Source organism: Monosiga brevicollis, genomic scaffold (genome assembly GCF_000002865.3).
Source record: "Monosiga brevicollis MX1 MONBRscaffold_9 genomic scaffold, whole genome shotgun sequence".
In the NCBI taxonomy this organism is placed as follows: Eukaryota; class Choanoflagellata; order Craspedida; family Salpingoecidae; genus Monosiga; species Monosiga brevicollis.
The window spans coordinates 952,155-967,878 of NW_001865046.1; the positions used below are offsets into that span (position 1 = coordinate 952,155).

General features: G+C 54.4%; 3 protein-coding genes across 3 annotated transcripts; 2 read left to right on the forward strand and 1 right to left on the reverse strand.

Moving 5' to 3' along the window:
- Positions 1-204: 204 nt before the first annotated feature.
- On the forward strand, positions 205-2,922 carry MONBRDRAFT_25282 (uncharacterized protein; the record flags this gene model as incomplete). Its single annotated transcript, XM_001745516.1, has 8 exons — positions 205-1,036; positions 1,148-1,239; positions 1,354-1,429; positions 1,517-1,560; positions 1,890-2,005; positions 2,106-2,306; positions 2,404-2,716; positions 2,851-2,922. The coding sequence occupies 8 exons, from the start codon at positions 205-207 to the stop codon at positions 2,920-2,922; spliced, it is 1,746 nt and encodes a 581-aa protein (XP_001745568.1).
- Positions 2,923-3,278: 356 nt separating this feature from the next.
- On the reverse strand, positions 3,279-9,059 carry MONBRDRAFT_8067 (uncharacterized protein; the record flags this gene model as incomplete). The annotated part of the gene is made up of 12 exons (XM_001745666.1): positions 3,279-3,423; positions 3,504-3,613; positions 3,987-4,211; positions 4,456-4,548; positions 4,944-5,078; positions 5,948-6,068; positions 6,224-6,291; positions 6,537-6,635; positions 6,808-6,918; positions 7,597-7,739; positions 7,945-8,069; positions 8,875-9,059. 12 exons carry the CDS (start codon positions 9,057-9,059, stop codon positions 3,279-3,281), a joined length of 1,560 nt encoding a protein of 519 aa, XP_001745718.1.
- A 2,586-nt stretch (positions 9,060-11,645) lies between these two features.
- Positions 11,646-13,380, forward strand: MONBRDRAFT_25284 (uncharacterized protein; the record flags this gene model as incomplete). The annotated part of the gene is made up of 2 exons (XM_001745517.1): positions 11,646-11,754; positions 11,903-13,380. 2 exons carry the CDS (start codon positions 11,646-11,648, stop codon positions 13,378-13,380), a joined length of 1,587 nt encoding a protein of 528 aa, XP_001745569.1.
- Positions 13,381-15,724: the final 2,344 nt, after the last annotated feature.

The following is a 15,724-nucleotide window of genomic DNA, read 5'->3' on the forward strand; positions in this document are numbered from 1 at the left end:
GCATTGCTCCTCACGCCGTCTCCTGTTGCACCTTTGTTCCTCTTTGGCGGCGCCATCAACCTATATAGTTATCACGACCCTCGTCGTCTGACCCGCAAAGTCGTGCAAACGCCTCAGCAACTCGACCGCGCTTCGTCACTGGCCCGGTTACGTCAAGAACCACCGCAATCCAAACCTAGCGACGCTACCTTGAAGCATACCATCATGGCGAGCAGTCTACAAGTGTCCTCTGCAAAAGCAGACAAAGAGACGCTCGCCGCCATTCATCCCAACCAACACCCAGACAGTGCCTTGGACCACGAGTCAACCAAGTCTACTCCACTGCTCCTGACCGAGACATCTGAGCACCACTTGAGTGCCTTTCCCACCGCCGATGATAGCTGGGCCGATGCCGACCCCTTGCTACGTGATGCCTTGGATATTTACGGCTACGAGATTCTGCCAACGACTGGCTCGACACGCTTGCCCCCAAAGAACAGCCAGCATGGACCATCGCCCATCAACGCTGCTGAAGAAGAAGAAGACGTGCTTGTGATTTTAGATAGCGATACAGACCAAGAAGAAACTCACGAACCGGCAACGGGGTCAGAGGCTACGAGCGACGATGGACATCAGGAAGCTGAGGATGATCAGAGTGACCAGACCGTAGAAGAGGAAGAGGAAGATGACGAAGACCATGCCGAGAGTGGCGAAGATGGAGAGGAATTTCACAGCGACAACACTGATGACGAAGCAGACGAAGACAGGGAGGACGAGTCGGACTATGATACTGATGACGATCAGGAGGCGGTCATTGATGATGCGAGCGACGATGTGATTGAGATTATTGACGACGACGATGACGAGGCTATCACAGCAGAAACAAAGGCAGAGGCCGAATATAGTAGCCAGAACAAGATGAGCCCTGGTGACAAACAAGCGGCAACGGTGCAGGCGTCCCCTGATGGCACCTCCAGCAAAATCATTTTGATTAATGATAGTGCCAGTGATGGCTCTGCGGACAAGGGCTTTGATCCGGATTCGGTTGATTTGGACGGTAGGCTCAGTGCGACTACATTGCGCCTGCCGTCAGCACCACCACCTAACAGTCTTTGTTTGTCACCTTGGCATGTTCGCCGTTTTGTGCCAATTTTGCTCGTTCACCTAGGCGAATATGACCTGTTTGATCCGCGATACTCAATACGGTTGAAAAAGCTGATTGAACGCAACCGTCAAGAGCGCGAGGCCAACGAACGTGCAGTGCGTCCTCGTTGTCGCCCTCGCTCTTGCCCTGTTGTCACTTGCTCCCAGCCTTGTACTGCTTGGCGGTGAATTCACTGATTGTACTTGTTGGTCCAACTGCACATACTCTAGCTCAACGCACAAGCCAGCTACATGGACCAGGATCTGGCTCGAGACGAGACGCGTTTCCAGGCCTTGTCACTTGCATGTACGTTTCAAGTGCTTGGTGTCTCTTGTTGGGCCATGTTTTCCATCAAGTCTGACCATGGTTGTGACCAACACTCGGTGACAATAGCGGTGCAAGCATTGCCATCGCTCCCACCTGAAGCTGATCAGCTGGTGCGTAGCTTGATGCTTCTTCCAACAGACACGTCGCTTTGACCGCCATTGTAGCAGTGAAGCATTTTAACGAACCGCCTCGTGTACCGTTTCCTTGGCCATGCTGGTTTTGCAGGTCCAGCGCGCCTGGGCTAAGCAGCTTCCTCCCTCTGAGGAATTGGGCTCCCTCAGTGGACAAGGCGGCTACACTTTTACGGCAAGTCTTCTTCCCTTACTGCCAGCAGCATTTACTTGTTCCACCATGCTCGATTGCGCGTGTGTCGGTAACTCATGTTCATGACAAACCTGGCCCTGACACCTGGCCTTGCCTCTTTTTTTTCATCTCATAGCGCGCCGATGCACTCTGCCTTCACGGTTTGACGTGGCTCAATGATGTGTGCATCAATGGCATGTACAGCCTGATCCACCGCCGATCTCAGGAATCAGAGTCTCTTCCCAATGTCTGGTCCGTGAAGCCTGCGAATGAGTAAAACAATGTCGAGTGCCGTGCGACCTGCTCGCCTGACTGAATTGCGGGGCGCGCTTTGCATCAAAATTTCTGCTAGGGTCTTTTCGTCGTTCTTCTACACGACGATGGCTGACCCACATAAGGGGTATGCTTCAGTACGGCGATGGACCCGCAAGGCCTCCGTGCGGCCTGGCGCGGCTCCAGATGTATTTGCCTTTGACAAGATCCTTGTGCCCATTCACGTCTCTGGAAATCACTGGTGCTGTGGATGCATTGACTTTCAGAAGAAGCGCATTGAGTACGATTTTGCTCTCGTAGCACGGGAGTGCCGGCGTGGGGACAGCGCGTGCCTTTTTTTTTTCGTGTGATGTGACTCCCTTCGCGATTGTTTTTAGGTACTACGATTCTTTCCATTCTGGAGCGGGCCTGTTTCATGAGCGCATGCGGAGTTGGATGCAGCAGGAATCGCGAAACAAGCGTGGATGTGACTTTGATTTTGCTGGCTGGACCAACTTTGTCGCCCGCGATTGCCCATCTCAGGTGCGACATACGCCACCTCATGACACGCATTCAGCCCCTCCACCCTCTTTGGCCCTGCTCACAAAGGCCCTGGCTGATGGGAAACAGGAAAATACTTCTGATTGCGGCATGTTTGCCATCCAATTTGCTGAGCACCTCAGCCGCAATGCCCCCTTTTCTTTTTCCCAGGTGAGGAAGGAATGTACAGCATTCTCGGCAATTTTCGTATTTTTTTATTATTTTTTTATTTTTTCTTTTTTTTTGCTCGTTGCCTCCACTCTCATTGTGGCTCCTTTCTGTTGTTCGACCATCTCGCACTGTAGAGTGATATGCCCTACTTTCGGCGCCGCGTCTGTTATGAGCTCTCCATGGGGCGCCTTCTGAACCAGAAATAAAAGACAGTCTGAGACTCTCTTCTTGCGTTTTCTCAGGCACACATCTAGTTGACATGTGAAAAGAAACCATTTAGTTATTCGAGAAGAAAAAAAGCATTCGAGAGAGCGAGCGAGCGCATTTCATTCTCTGCCCTAGGATAAAATGTGACTCCCACTCTAGACTGCCGGTGGAACTTCAAGAGAAACACATTTTCAAAAAGTTCAGAGTAGATTTGTCGATTTACATGTCAGCGGGGTTCACAAACACAGACCAAATACAACGGCTGTACAGTTAAAGATGGGGCGGCGTTCTCAAAAGAATCTAACAACCAAGTTCTGGTCCCCCGATCTCCCAACTATCCCCTTGGGGCCAGAAGCTAAACTTCGGATGCCAGCCGACCGTTCTCATTCTGATACATGCAGTAATGCTGTGTGATGATGACAATGTCGTACAGCATGCTCACCATGCCAAGGCCAAACTTGGCCACATCACCAGTGATAGCGCTCCAGTCATGCGTGAGCCTGAATCAACAACGCGGACAAGGGCGGTGAGACACGATGATAAGTGATATTTTTCGGGTGTGAGGTCGAGCTGGCCAGACCTGGCGTCAAGGCACAGTTGGGCCACGGATAAGGAGCCACCGGTAAAATCGAGCAAGAAGTTGTGGATGTTCATGCCTTCGGTTGAGCGTCGCTTGTGGTTCAGATACAACTGCAGGTGGCAACACAATAAAAATAAAATAACACATCGATATATCAGGCAACAGAAAAGGCAGCGCAGTCCATTTGTGGAATGCGGGCCCGACCTGCGGAATGAATTTGACCAGGGTCACAAAGAGCTTGATATCGCCGAGCAGATTGTAAAAATTGAGCCAGTTGAAGATACCGTGATCCACAACTTTGCAAAGCACCGCCATGACGGCGGCCGCCAAGAGGCACAAAACGGTGGCAATCTGGTCACGCAAGCGTGGCGGTGAGGGCCAAGAGTTGGAGGAAAGCAAACCCCATCATGAACGAGCTCGCAGACTTGGGGTAGGAAGGGATGTGAATACGAGGTCGGGCAACATGATTCGGGGCAGGCAGACCTTGCAATAGAGCGAGACGCGTTGGTTGCCCCGCTCGTAGATAAAGATTTGAAAGACTGTGACCAAGGTCAGGGCCAGCGCGTGCAGGGCAAAGAAAACGTCCGAGGCCTGCACCTGGTTGTTTTTGCCATGGTGGTGACTGCGGTATAGGCTCTGTGTATCAGGGGACCAATAAAAGAGCCCGTTGAAGATGCTGTAGCACAAGAAGCCCACTACGTTGTACATCTACACAGGTCGAAGTCCAACGGGGCGTTAGAGATGCAGCTGAAGGGCGTGTCAGCAGCAATTCACCGCGGCAACGGTGGGCCGGCATGTTTGAAACATGGGTTCACCTGGTAATCAAAGGAAAGGCCCACAACGCTTTTGCGCGAATAATTGAGAATCACCTGTGTGCGTCCAGAGACCAGTACGAGTGAGCTGTGGTGCACCAGATCGCGCAAGCCGGATCGGAGCATGCCTTGCCACTTACTTGGGGATAGAAGGAGACGGACCAAGCGACAAAGTAGATGCCACCCATGAGGTTTGAGATGATGGCCCATGTTCGCGATTCTTCTTTGAGGTCCTGGGGCAGAGCTGTTAAAAAGCCAACCAACAAGCCAACGGCGACAACAAAGGTGGCGCCTGTGGACAGTTTGGAGCAACAGGTCAGCATGGGTAGTGTGGTGCCTGGCAAGCGAGCAAGTCAATGAAAGCGAGGGCATGCTCGTTGAAGGAGCAACGCTCGCACCGCTCGTGATGATGAATGCCTCTGACTTCCACCAGATCTTCTGCGTCATTGGCGGGTGAGCGGAGGAGCAAGACATGTGGTCAGAATGCCAGATCACCACCACAGGTAGGAAGGTACAACGAGTCAAGCGGTGTAGTCAAGCAGGCCATGGGGTTGGCCACTACGAGGGGTCTAGGGAAGTGCAGTCTGGGGGAGTAGGCAAAGGGGAAGGGGGAAAGGATGCAGCGTACCGGACTGTTTCGATGGGATTGACTCAGACTGTTGAGATACTGAACGCTACCGTCGGCCGATGTCCCTCCGGAGAGAGATGAATTCTCGAGAAGGGGCTCCCGCTCCATCTTGCTGGTATGATGGTGACGACGAAGCTGGGACAGCAACGGGACAGACCCTTTGCGCCGAGCTCAGCTCGGTGCGGGGCGGCGCTCGATAAGATCCTGGTTGCTTCCCGTGGCTACACGGACTGTGTCCTGCCTTCTGCCTACCACACCGGCCCCACAGCTGCTCCGATCGCAATCACTCCTATAGTCACCACAACCGTCTCTATGGCAGCAGCTATGTGATGCGCTGCCCTCGTGAAAAGCAGCACCAGCACCAGCAGAGAGACCGATTGCTTAAGAGAGAGTTTGAGAGAGAGAGAGAGTTGAGAGAGAGAGAGAGAGTTTGAGAGAGTTTGAGAGAGAGAGAGTTTGAGAGAGAGAGAGAGAGAGAGCTTCATGTGTTGTTAGAATGACAACATGTTTCGCGCGACACCTTTAGGCAGGTTAATCATTCATTTGGGCGCTTGGCTTGGTTAGAGGGAATGGGGTCGGAACGATTGGGCCGGTCGTGAATGGGTGGATGGACGGCGACGGAGAAGGTCAGGGGTGGAGATGGTACTATGTTCGTTTTGAGTTCGTTTTGAGTTTTGTTAATTGGGGGTTGGGGATTGAAACAGGGGGTTTGAGGACATGATTCACGGACACGAGCAACAGGGTTTCTGACAGTCCAGGGAGGTGCGGGCTTGGCAGAAAAGGTAAGTGTGCTGGGCAAACGCGTGCCAGGCTTACTCTGGCGTTTGTCTAGGGTTCTACTTGTCGATCTATCGAAACAGCGCCGGGTGGCACCAACAGCCGAATACGTATGTCGGTAGAGTGAGGTATGCCCAGCCAGATGAACAGCAGGAAGAGAGGCGACGCATGTGGAGGATCAGGAGGGCGAAGAGAGAGACACGGCTAAACAAAGCAAGCAAACGCACCGGCATGCGCAGAAGAACACCACGCTTCTCGCGTTGAACGCGACGTTTTTCGCGCTTCTCCGCCCGAAAGTCCTCGACCATCTGATCCATCTTTTCCATGTTTGCCTTGATTTTCTCCAGCCTGCACGTTCAATTGCCCCATCATGCACAAAACCCATCCAGCACCATTGCGGCAGGCACATCAAGGACGCATTGTGACGAGCGCAGGTATATGCGCATGAGATGGAGCCGACATGCTGTGTCCAGCCGGGAGGGGTGAGGTCGAGTCAGACATACCGCTCTGCCTTGGCACGTTGCCACTGATGGCCCTTGTTGGGCTCGCGACGCTCAAACTTGGTTTCTTTCTGCACACCATGATGGTGGTTGTCACGCCACAAGAGAAGCAGGGTGTGATGAGCGGCGAGCGAGCGAGAGCGAGAGAGAGAGAGAGAGAGAGAGAGAGAGAGAGAGAGAGAGAGAGAGAGAGAGAGAGAGAGAGAGAGAGAGAGAGAGAGAGAGAGAGGCCACTTGAAGGTGAAAAAGCTGCCACTCGAAGCAAATTGCGTTGCAGCTTCGATGCTCCCACCCGTCAACCGCCTCTTCAGCGCACCTGGGCAATAGGAAATTCATCGGCACGACCAGCCATCGCAAACTCCTTGCGCAGCTTATTGACGTAGCGCGGGCTCAAGCGCGGCTTACCCGTCTTGCCCTGAAATCAAGCAAAGGGAAGCGATGCCAAAAGCAAGGTCGTGAGGTCGCTCAGGGCACAGAACGGCCAAGGTTAGGCCGTCTGTGAAGGCCGCGCAAGACTCAGCTGGATCTGCATGAGCTGGTGGACTACTTTGGATGGTCCACACGTGAGCCGAAGGCGCGAATCATACCGAGGGAAGCTTCTTGACTGAAGCGGCTGCCTCGATGAGCGAGGGGTCGGCCAGCATTGCGTTGAGCGTGCTGCGGGCCTCACCCCCGGCCGATGAGGCTGGGCGCACGGCCTGCAACTTACACGCCGCATTCACGGCCACCATAGATACACGAACCACTCCTTGCGCCGAGGGTACACTGCGCGTCAGCGCCGAAGCGACTGCTGTCCGCACTGCCGCTGCCATATTTTATTGAGTCTCTTGTTGTTGTGGAAAAAATAAAAAAAAAAGTGCGCGTGTGAACAAGGATGCGATAGTGTGAAATTTGTTACACTCTAGTGAGAAAAGAGAGAGAGAGAGAAAGAGAGAGAGAGAGAGAGAGAGAGAGAGAGAGAGTTTGAGAGAGAGAGAGAGAGACAAGAGGCAGACAGATCCAGGTTGAGCTTTCGGCTTAATTTGTGCACATGTCAATTCAAATGGTTGCGGTCGGTGCGATTGGGGAGGGATGGGACGTGAGTGTCCAGTACGCGCGCCGTCGTGATAGGGTGCGTAATCCTCAGAAGATGAAAAAAAAAAATACAATAAAATTAAAATGGTTAGATGACAGAGTCGCTGGTTGAGCGCGGGAGTAAACTTTGACGTTGCTCCATCTCAATATTGGCACGCTCCTGGATGGAAACTCCACTCCCATTGGTTGGCACGTCCACGAGAAAGACGCGATGATAGGTCTGGTGGCAAGGATTTCATGAGAGGAAACAAAAAATAGGGCTTTGTAAACCACGGAGAGGTCATTGGGGCTGGGGAACTGACCTTGGAGGCTGTGCGATGTCCAATGAGGTATTGGCAGACGAAACAAACGACCCCAAAGAGGAACCAGGCCAAAAGCATAATCAACGCAGAAGAGCCAAAATCCTTGTCGTCAGGAGCCGGCATTGTGTCATGCTCAAGCTTTTCTCGGACAGATAAAGCAAGGCGGTGACCAAGATATAGCATCAAACGGCCAAAGTGGGATTGAACAAAGTAATCCACGCCTGATTTGTGCGTACAAAGTAGGCAGATGACTTGGTTAAAAAAAAATGCGTACAGAAACAAATATTTGCCTGGAATCCGGGTGGATGGTCGCGAAACTTGGCGTGCGCACGCGTGTGTGTACCGTACCGAGCATTACAAGCAGACTGCCCGCCAGTGCGGTGGTCAGCACCACGAAAAATTTGCGAAAGATCATGGTGAGAATACCACCCACAAGCATACAGCCCAGGTAGAAACAGAGAACACCAGCGTTCCTGTGGGTCAGGCATGACAGTGGGAGAGACGGATGGATCAAAGTCTCTCTGCGGGTTGTGGGGGGCGTCTAGGCAGGAGCAGTGGGGGAGGGGGGGGGTGCCGAGTCGTACCCGTCGAAGAAAGGGTAGGCACCGAGGGGCGAGGTGAGCATGATAAGGGCTGCCAGCAGCCCAAAACATGACCCCACCATAAAAATGCCGACCCGAAAAAAGCGGTAGGCCAGCAAGCCACCCAACAAGCCTGACACACACACACACACACGCGCACAAAAAAAAGCATTTTGGATGAGACATGAGTTGGCAAATGTGAGGATAAGGAATGTGCGGGCGCGGTCACTATTGAGCGAGGGCCAAGTTTCACGCGGGCGGAGACGAGATGCAGACCGAGGATGGCGGCGATCAGCAGACGTCCCCAGATCGGGTCATGCTCGGAGCAACAAAACTTGGTCGTGGGAAAAAGGGCCGGTGAAAAAGCATAAAAGGCGCCACCGGCTAGTACGAGACCGGCAAGGAAGATTGTGGTCTACAGTGGAGGCAAGCAGCGGGGGTGAAAAGATGGGGTCGAGGCATGCCGAACGTAGATGGACCGCGCGGCGGGGTTCATTGGGGCAGACTTGACTAACCCCAATCAAATAAAAGCCGAGAAACCCGAGCACCAGGCCTGGCAGGACTGGAATGAGATAGTAGGCGCTAATTTTTCTGTGCATATGGAGGTGACGGTGAGGGGTGGCGAGCTTTACAGGGATCGAGGTGGGCCGAAAAAACAACAACAACAACAACAACAACAACATTAACAACAACTTACTGGCCAAAGTCTGATGTGTTGGTCGGCGGTGCGGTCGTCGGGATCCATGTTGGGCTGGTGAATGTCGTTGTTGATGCGGCATACAGTCCCGGTGTCGACGAGGGTGAGACAGAACCCATGTCGTTGGTCTGTGCGAGTACCACGGCCAGCCCAGTCAGGACGAGCAGCACAGATGATCGTGCCATGGCTGGTTTGATAAGTGCCATCCCTGTCATGCAAAAAGCTGCTCAAGGAAAAAAATAAAAGTTCTTGCGAGAATTACTCAACGGACTCCGCCATAGCCACGGCACAAGATGCACAAGCACCGGCACGTTGTCGTGGTGTGTCTTCCCCTTGCTGCCTGCACACCGAATCGGCCCGAGTCCGAAAAGCCGACGAGTCCGCAACCAGAGCAAATCAGAAAACACACTTCTCATGACAATATCATCTGACAATAATATATGACAATAACGTCTGACAACAGCTCTTTTATCTGGGTTGGCCTTAAGAGTTGTTGGCTACATGTTCTGGTCATGGGTTTGCGTGAGATTCTTAGAGGGATCCATGTGTTTCTGCATTAACATGATTATCTGCTGCAACATGTGAGGGCTCTGACTGGTATGACGCTCCAGGACGTCATGGGTTGAGTATGACAATCTTACGATGCGGAATAAAGTCCTTGTTCATGACATTTCGTCACCCATAACCACCGCTCGAGCGCCCCCACCATACACATGGCAGAGACAGAAGCTGGCGCAGCCGGCGATCTCAGAGAGACTGACGTGCTGCGACTATTCTCTGGCAAGTTAGCAAGCTGCTTTTCCCTTGATTCCAGAGACCCGGCTCCAGTCCCGTGATCCAAAAGAGACAGAACCAGCGAGCCAGCAGCAAGCCACGGAAAGCGTGTGCAAGTTGCTCGAGCGACGGGTTCGGGGGGTTTTTTTTTTTTTTTTTTGCTCAAAACGGCAGTGCCTCCCGCCTTGACCGACCCTGCCTGCTTTCGGACCAGTTGGCAGCAACAGTCGGCAGTCACCTGGCCGAAGCTACCCATTGGGTAGCCCGCACGTACAGATCAACGCAAAATATGAAATGAAAAAGGGAAACCAAGAACCAAAAAAAAGTAAAAAGTCGGAACTTGACGTTCAAAACGCTGCCTGCTTATGGGAACAATCAATTGGCGTTTGATCAATGGCAGCGGGAGGGCGAGATCAGCCCAATGATCCGCAGCCAGAGGCCGGAGGCTGAGACTGAGCCGAAGATGAGGAAGATTGGAGCACAGAGAGGGTGAGTGCGCGCAGAGCGATCGTCGAGGATGATGAGGCGTTTTGGCCATGTCCACGCGCGCGTTCATGCGTGCGTGTGTGCGAGTCAGCATGTGAGTGGTTCGCATTTTCAACGGGCAAGCGCGATTCTCGCTCTGCACTCGCGCTGTCTATTTTCTGTCTGGCTCTGTCCGTCTCTCGCGGTCGGTGTGTCTGCCACTGCCTTTGCAAAGGCCAAGCGATACCGCATCACACTGGGTTGCCCTGTCTGCCAAGCGCCAAAAAGCTGCTTTTCCGGCGTGGCCCCTTGGCTGCAGTCAGCTCCGGCCCAGATGCGTTGCACCCTCTGATCCACTAGCGATCAAGGTGCTTCTGCAATCCCAAGAACAAGACTTAATCTTCTTTTCTTGGCAGCGGCTCGACGGGTTGCGTGACACATCCGGCCCACACGCAGCACAAAACTTCTGCTGCTCGCCCAACCTCCTTCTTGCATGGAAACCCAAGACGCGCAAGGCTGCCAAAATTCCCCAACTGCCAGCCACCTCTGAGAAATTCACAGACACATTGCCCCAGCAGAGGGACTCGTTCATGTTTCATGCTCGCTTCGCCTTCTGACTGCCCTGCCCCAACTCCAAACCAGCCTGTCAACGGTGACACCCAAGTGTAGTGTGATTCTGTTCCAACAAGCACCCCCAACACCACCTTCTGCAAGCCTCTCTCCTCAACGTCATCTCAGGCTTGTCTTCCCTGTCCACCCTTTTGATCCCAGTCTTGTGTCTTGCGTGATTCTCTTCTCGGTCTTTGTGTTTGGTCGCTGCCTGGCCGCCACAGCGCCAGTGCCACAGACCCACACACACAACAGACACACACACAGACACAGACACACACACACACCAGACACACACACACCAGACACACACACAGACACAGACACACACACACACACCAGACACACAGGACAGACTACGTGATTCTTACGTTTTAGTCATTTGACCCTTTCTTTCCAATTTCCATCGTTTCTGCCGAAAAAAGCAGCAAAAACGGTGTTGGTGCTTGATTCCTTGGCCCCAACCCGATCAAGTGTGTGTGTGTGGCCCGTTCCGCAGCCACACGGGCTTTGCGGACTGCTTTATCGTTGTGTGGCGCATGGGTGCTTCAGCGCCATCCGCCACAGGTCCATTCTCGACCCAACTCCATTCGTCGTCCCAACGTCGTGAGCTCCTCTCTCAAGTCGCTGTGTGCCTACCATCATGGTCACCGACGCTCTTTCGCGACACAGCGAGGCGGGCAGCCTGGATAGCTCAATGAGCAGCCGTCACGGTCATGCTTCTGTTGCTGCTAGCGACGTCGTCGCAAGCCACGCCGAGCATCGGCATGCTCCCTGGCCCCTTCATGCTCTCGCGGAAAGGTTGGCGTTGCCGTTGGGTTTTGCTATGCTTCACGGGGGTGTTCAAAGGCCGACGGACTTGGCACGAGCCAGGCCTTTTGCGATACCTTGGTCTCACTTGCTTCTCTTCTGTCCTTCTTGTGATGGATTGTTTTGCTTGGGTCCTTTGCCTTGCCGGTAGCGCCCACCCTAATCCCAATGCACAGAGCACCTGTCCCAGCTTGATTCGAAATCGCTTGCGCCTCACCGATGGTTCGTGTCGGCTTGCCCCTCAAGCCTTGCATACCTGTATTCGCCCCTTCTTTCGCTCTTGCCAAGGCCATACGGGTTGTTTTTTTCGCTCTTGTATCCCTGGTTTTTCCTCATCCTCTTCCACCTGGTTCACGGCTGGTGAATGTAGGTGTCGCTGATCCTGGATCAGCGCATTTTCAACATCGACGCCGCTCGCGTTCCCTCAGCCCCGACCACACGCGCACCGGTCTAGCCGCTGCCCTTGACTCGGCTGCGACGGCACAGTCCACGTTCACCATCAACCCCCTCGCCGACTACGACAACCTGCACAGCTGCCCGCCTGGCCACGAGACCCCTTACGAAGCCATTCCGCCTCGTCCCAGTCTTGACGCCCGCCTCAACGCCTCCCGTTCGCACGTCGAAACTCCGCCCCTGCGCCGACAGCATCGACGCCACACTGACCAGGATCTGACATCCCAACGTACCCCCGTGTCTCCCGAGCCCCGCCGCGGCCTCTCGGCCATTCGTGCCTTCCTGGGTCGGCTTTTGCATACCCACCATCGAACGTCTCCTCATCACGAGTGTGACGACGCTGCCACCGACGAGTACTTGACCGCGAGCTGCTCCAACCTCGACCCCGTGGCCTCGACGACTCGCGCTTGCCCCATCCCACATACTGTCAACAGTTTGCCACAACCTCACACACCCAACCCCGCCATGCTCCACCGTCCGCTTCCCCATCGGCCCGACTCTGTGCTTGCAGATATGGACGATCGCGTGCCCGTCGCCTATGGAAACTGGCGCGATGGTCACAGCCATGCTGCCGAAGTCAATTTGGACGTCGATGCGGGCAGTGCCTTTAGTGGCCTGGATGAGGGTGATGCCTCGCTGGCTTCGACACGTGCTTCTGCTGAGCTGAACCAGCTCTACTCGCGTGTGCACCATCCCGCCACTTCTCCGTCCCCTCGTAGTCGCTTGGCCACCCCCACGCTTGCCCTTGGCGCCGAAGTCGAGGACAACGAGCCCATTGCAGCGTTGGGCGGCCACCTCCACCGCGCCTCACAATGCTCCAATACGTCGTCCGTTTATGGATTCGGTACCGACAGCAAAGGCTCGTCTCGCCCTGGCTCCTCCATGGATCCACCGCGCCGAGTCACTCTCTCGGTCGATCGCCAGATGGCCGTGCTTCAGCGTCGTTCAGCCTCGGCCCGTGCCGGTCGTGCGGACGACGTGCGCGTGACCCACACGCCCTCGGGGTTTCCCCTGCGCAAGGCCTCGAGTGTTCATGGCCGACCCCAATCCAACAAGCTCAAGCAAGCTCGCGTCGTGTTTGATGATTCAAACGCCATGAACTCGGCAGACTCGCAGTTGCTGTGCCCACCCTCTTTGCCTTCTCGTCCATGCTCGGGCGAGATGCGCCGCCTCCTTTCCATGCGCTCCATGGCCTCTGCAACTGGCTTCGAGGAGGCCGATGATACCTATGCCCTTGTCAGCGAGGCGGCTCGGCGCTGGGGCCCGGCAAAGGAGTCGCTGCGAATGTCGCGGCAGCTGGCGACCGGTACGCGCAGCAGTATGGCCTCGGAACACTCGGATGGCTATGAACCCGTCAGCGACGAGCCACTGGCAGCCAGCTCGCCCGACTTTTGAGCGCTTAGCTGCTGCTTGTTGCAAGCCTTCTTGTGCGCCAGCACGCACCATTGAGTGTTGATAAGATAGCCATCATTGTGTATTTGTTTATATACGCCCAAGGCGATCAAGAATGTGGTGCCGGCGAGGTCAGGCCAAGAAGGGTCCTCGCTGTCCTCTCACATGCTGTGCATGACCGGCCTACTCGGCTTGAAACCACACCCAACTTGTTCTCTCGGATCGTGAAGACCACGGTCAACCTACCCCAGGCTGTTCAGCAGCACAGTCGGTGCTGCTCAGCCTGGCATTAATCGTTGCCTTGATCCTGATCTTCTCCTTATTTTGTCCATGTTTCCCAGGTTGATCCAGCTCTTTGAGCAAACACATTATCTCTTGTCCTGTAGTTTAGTTGAGACCAGGGCTGGCTGTGCCTAGACCCTATTTTTTCTTGTTCTCATATCTTTCTTGTCCTTTGACGGCTAGCGACCCGTCTCCCGCCTTGCGCGTTTGCACCATGTGCAACTACTTGTTCGTGAGAGCCCTTTGGCTATTCTTCTGTCTGATTGCTTCGATTTCATGTTGCCTGACTCCAATTGACTCGATAAACACGATGAGGGTTCTCTTCAAAATCCACTATGGACTCGATGATAACACAATGAGAGGGGTCTTTGCTCGTGGTCCATCACGAAAAGACGGTGGGCTTGAAAGTCTCTTGCACCGTGAATGGGTGCTCTCGAAGTTGAGGGTGCTCGATCACTAGCTGTAGGTTACGTGGCCGCCAAGCATACAAGTGGTGAGAGACTCAAGTCCTTCACGATTCCAAACGCCAACGCAAGCGGGTTCTTGCACCTGGAAGACTGTCCGTGGTTGATGGCAGCGGCTCTCAACGTGGTGTTGGTGGGAATCGTCGAGAATAAGCACGCTGGCATTTTTCCAGCACCGAACTTGCTCTGCTACCTGTATGGCAGCACAAGCACCGGCCTCACAAGATGCTATTGCAATTGCTGGCGTGAAGAAGAGAAGTCCGCGAATCGTTGTGTGGGCACTACAGCCAGCCCAAAGGAACGGGGATTGTGCCAACCAACCGTCATCTTTTGGGCTAAGCGTCAAGAAATCACAAGTTTGATCGGGAGTGGCACAGCGTGGAATCTAATGGAGGGATTGAGGAGGAAAGCCGCCTTGCAAGGGCTGATGGGATATACAGCATTTTTGGCTAGAAGCTCAGCTTACCTCAAGACCAAGATGAAGCTTCCACCGTGTGTTGGAGCTGCCAAAGTGGGGCAGGATTGTAGCGTGGGGAGCAATCCGCGAATAGCTACCTCGCAGTAAGCGCAGGCCGGGAAACTGGTGTCGTTGATGTAAATGAGCCTCAAGGCGCGATTCCAAGCTCGCTTTGAGAGGAGATGCAGACAATAACATGTCCAGCGAACCTGAGTCACAAGTGTCTGCATAACAGCACATGCCGCAGGTGCTCGGATGGAGCAGCCGCGTGTATCCAGAGGCTCCCAGGCAGCAGTCACGTCATATCTTCAATGGGAGTAGAGTGCCGCGAGATTGCGATATGAAGATTGTCAACATGCAGCACACGCTTACCCAGCGGCATGCCACTATTCCTAGCCCTTTGATTGCTTGATTGAGCCAGCAGACGTACCGCCACCATGATGGAGCTTGCTCCAGGGCGAGACAGTCCTCGTCCGAAAAGAAAGCGCCCCGACGCCAAAGCGCTCGTGCTTCCCGTCGGAGAGCCGCGTGGTGGCTCTATTAGGCACCCAGGCCGGGGCGATGATCAGAGAACGGAACACAGTGCCGATGTCCACTCCTGGTGACGGATGACCTTGTCACAGAAAGGGCAAAGCAGGGCTGACCAACCTCGAGCCGTTGGGCAATGGCCTCGAGCCAGGGCTGGGAAATGTTGAGGCACGGAAAATTTTGGTGTGTGAGTGAGCGGGCCCAGGCGGCACAAACATGGGGCGCGTGGAGATGGAGGAGCATGGGATCGGGCTCAGCACAAACCGAGGGGGCAGGGAAGGGGTCACTGGAAAGCTCAGGAAAGAACGTGTGGGGGAACTGCCATGCAGAGAGATAGTTGTTTGGTGGCTTGAGGAGTCGTCGACGCAATGCAGCTGCCTCCTCTTGTAGCAACGCGAGCTCTGTGAAGACAATGCCGAAAAGCGTGATGACATTAAGGCACGAAGAAATGCGGGCGAGAAGAGGCGATTAGCCGGTGCCCCTTCCCGCAATCATGCTGCAACATTTCTTGCCTCTTGCCAGAGCCTTAAGCAGCCCTTTTATGGATGGCTGACCTTGGGAATCGGAGTGAGGCGCTGGCCTGCCTTGCAACTGAAGAACCATGGCGCGGAGGACG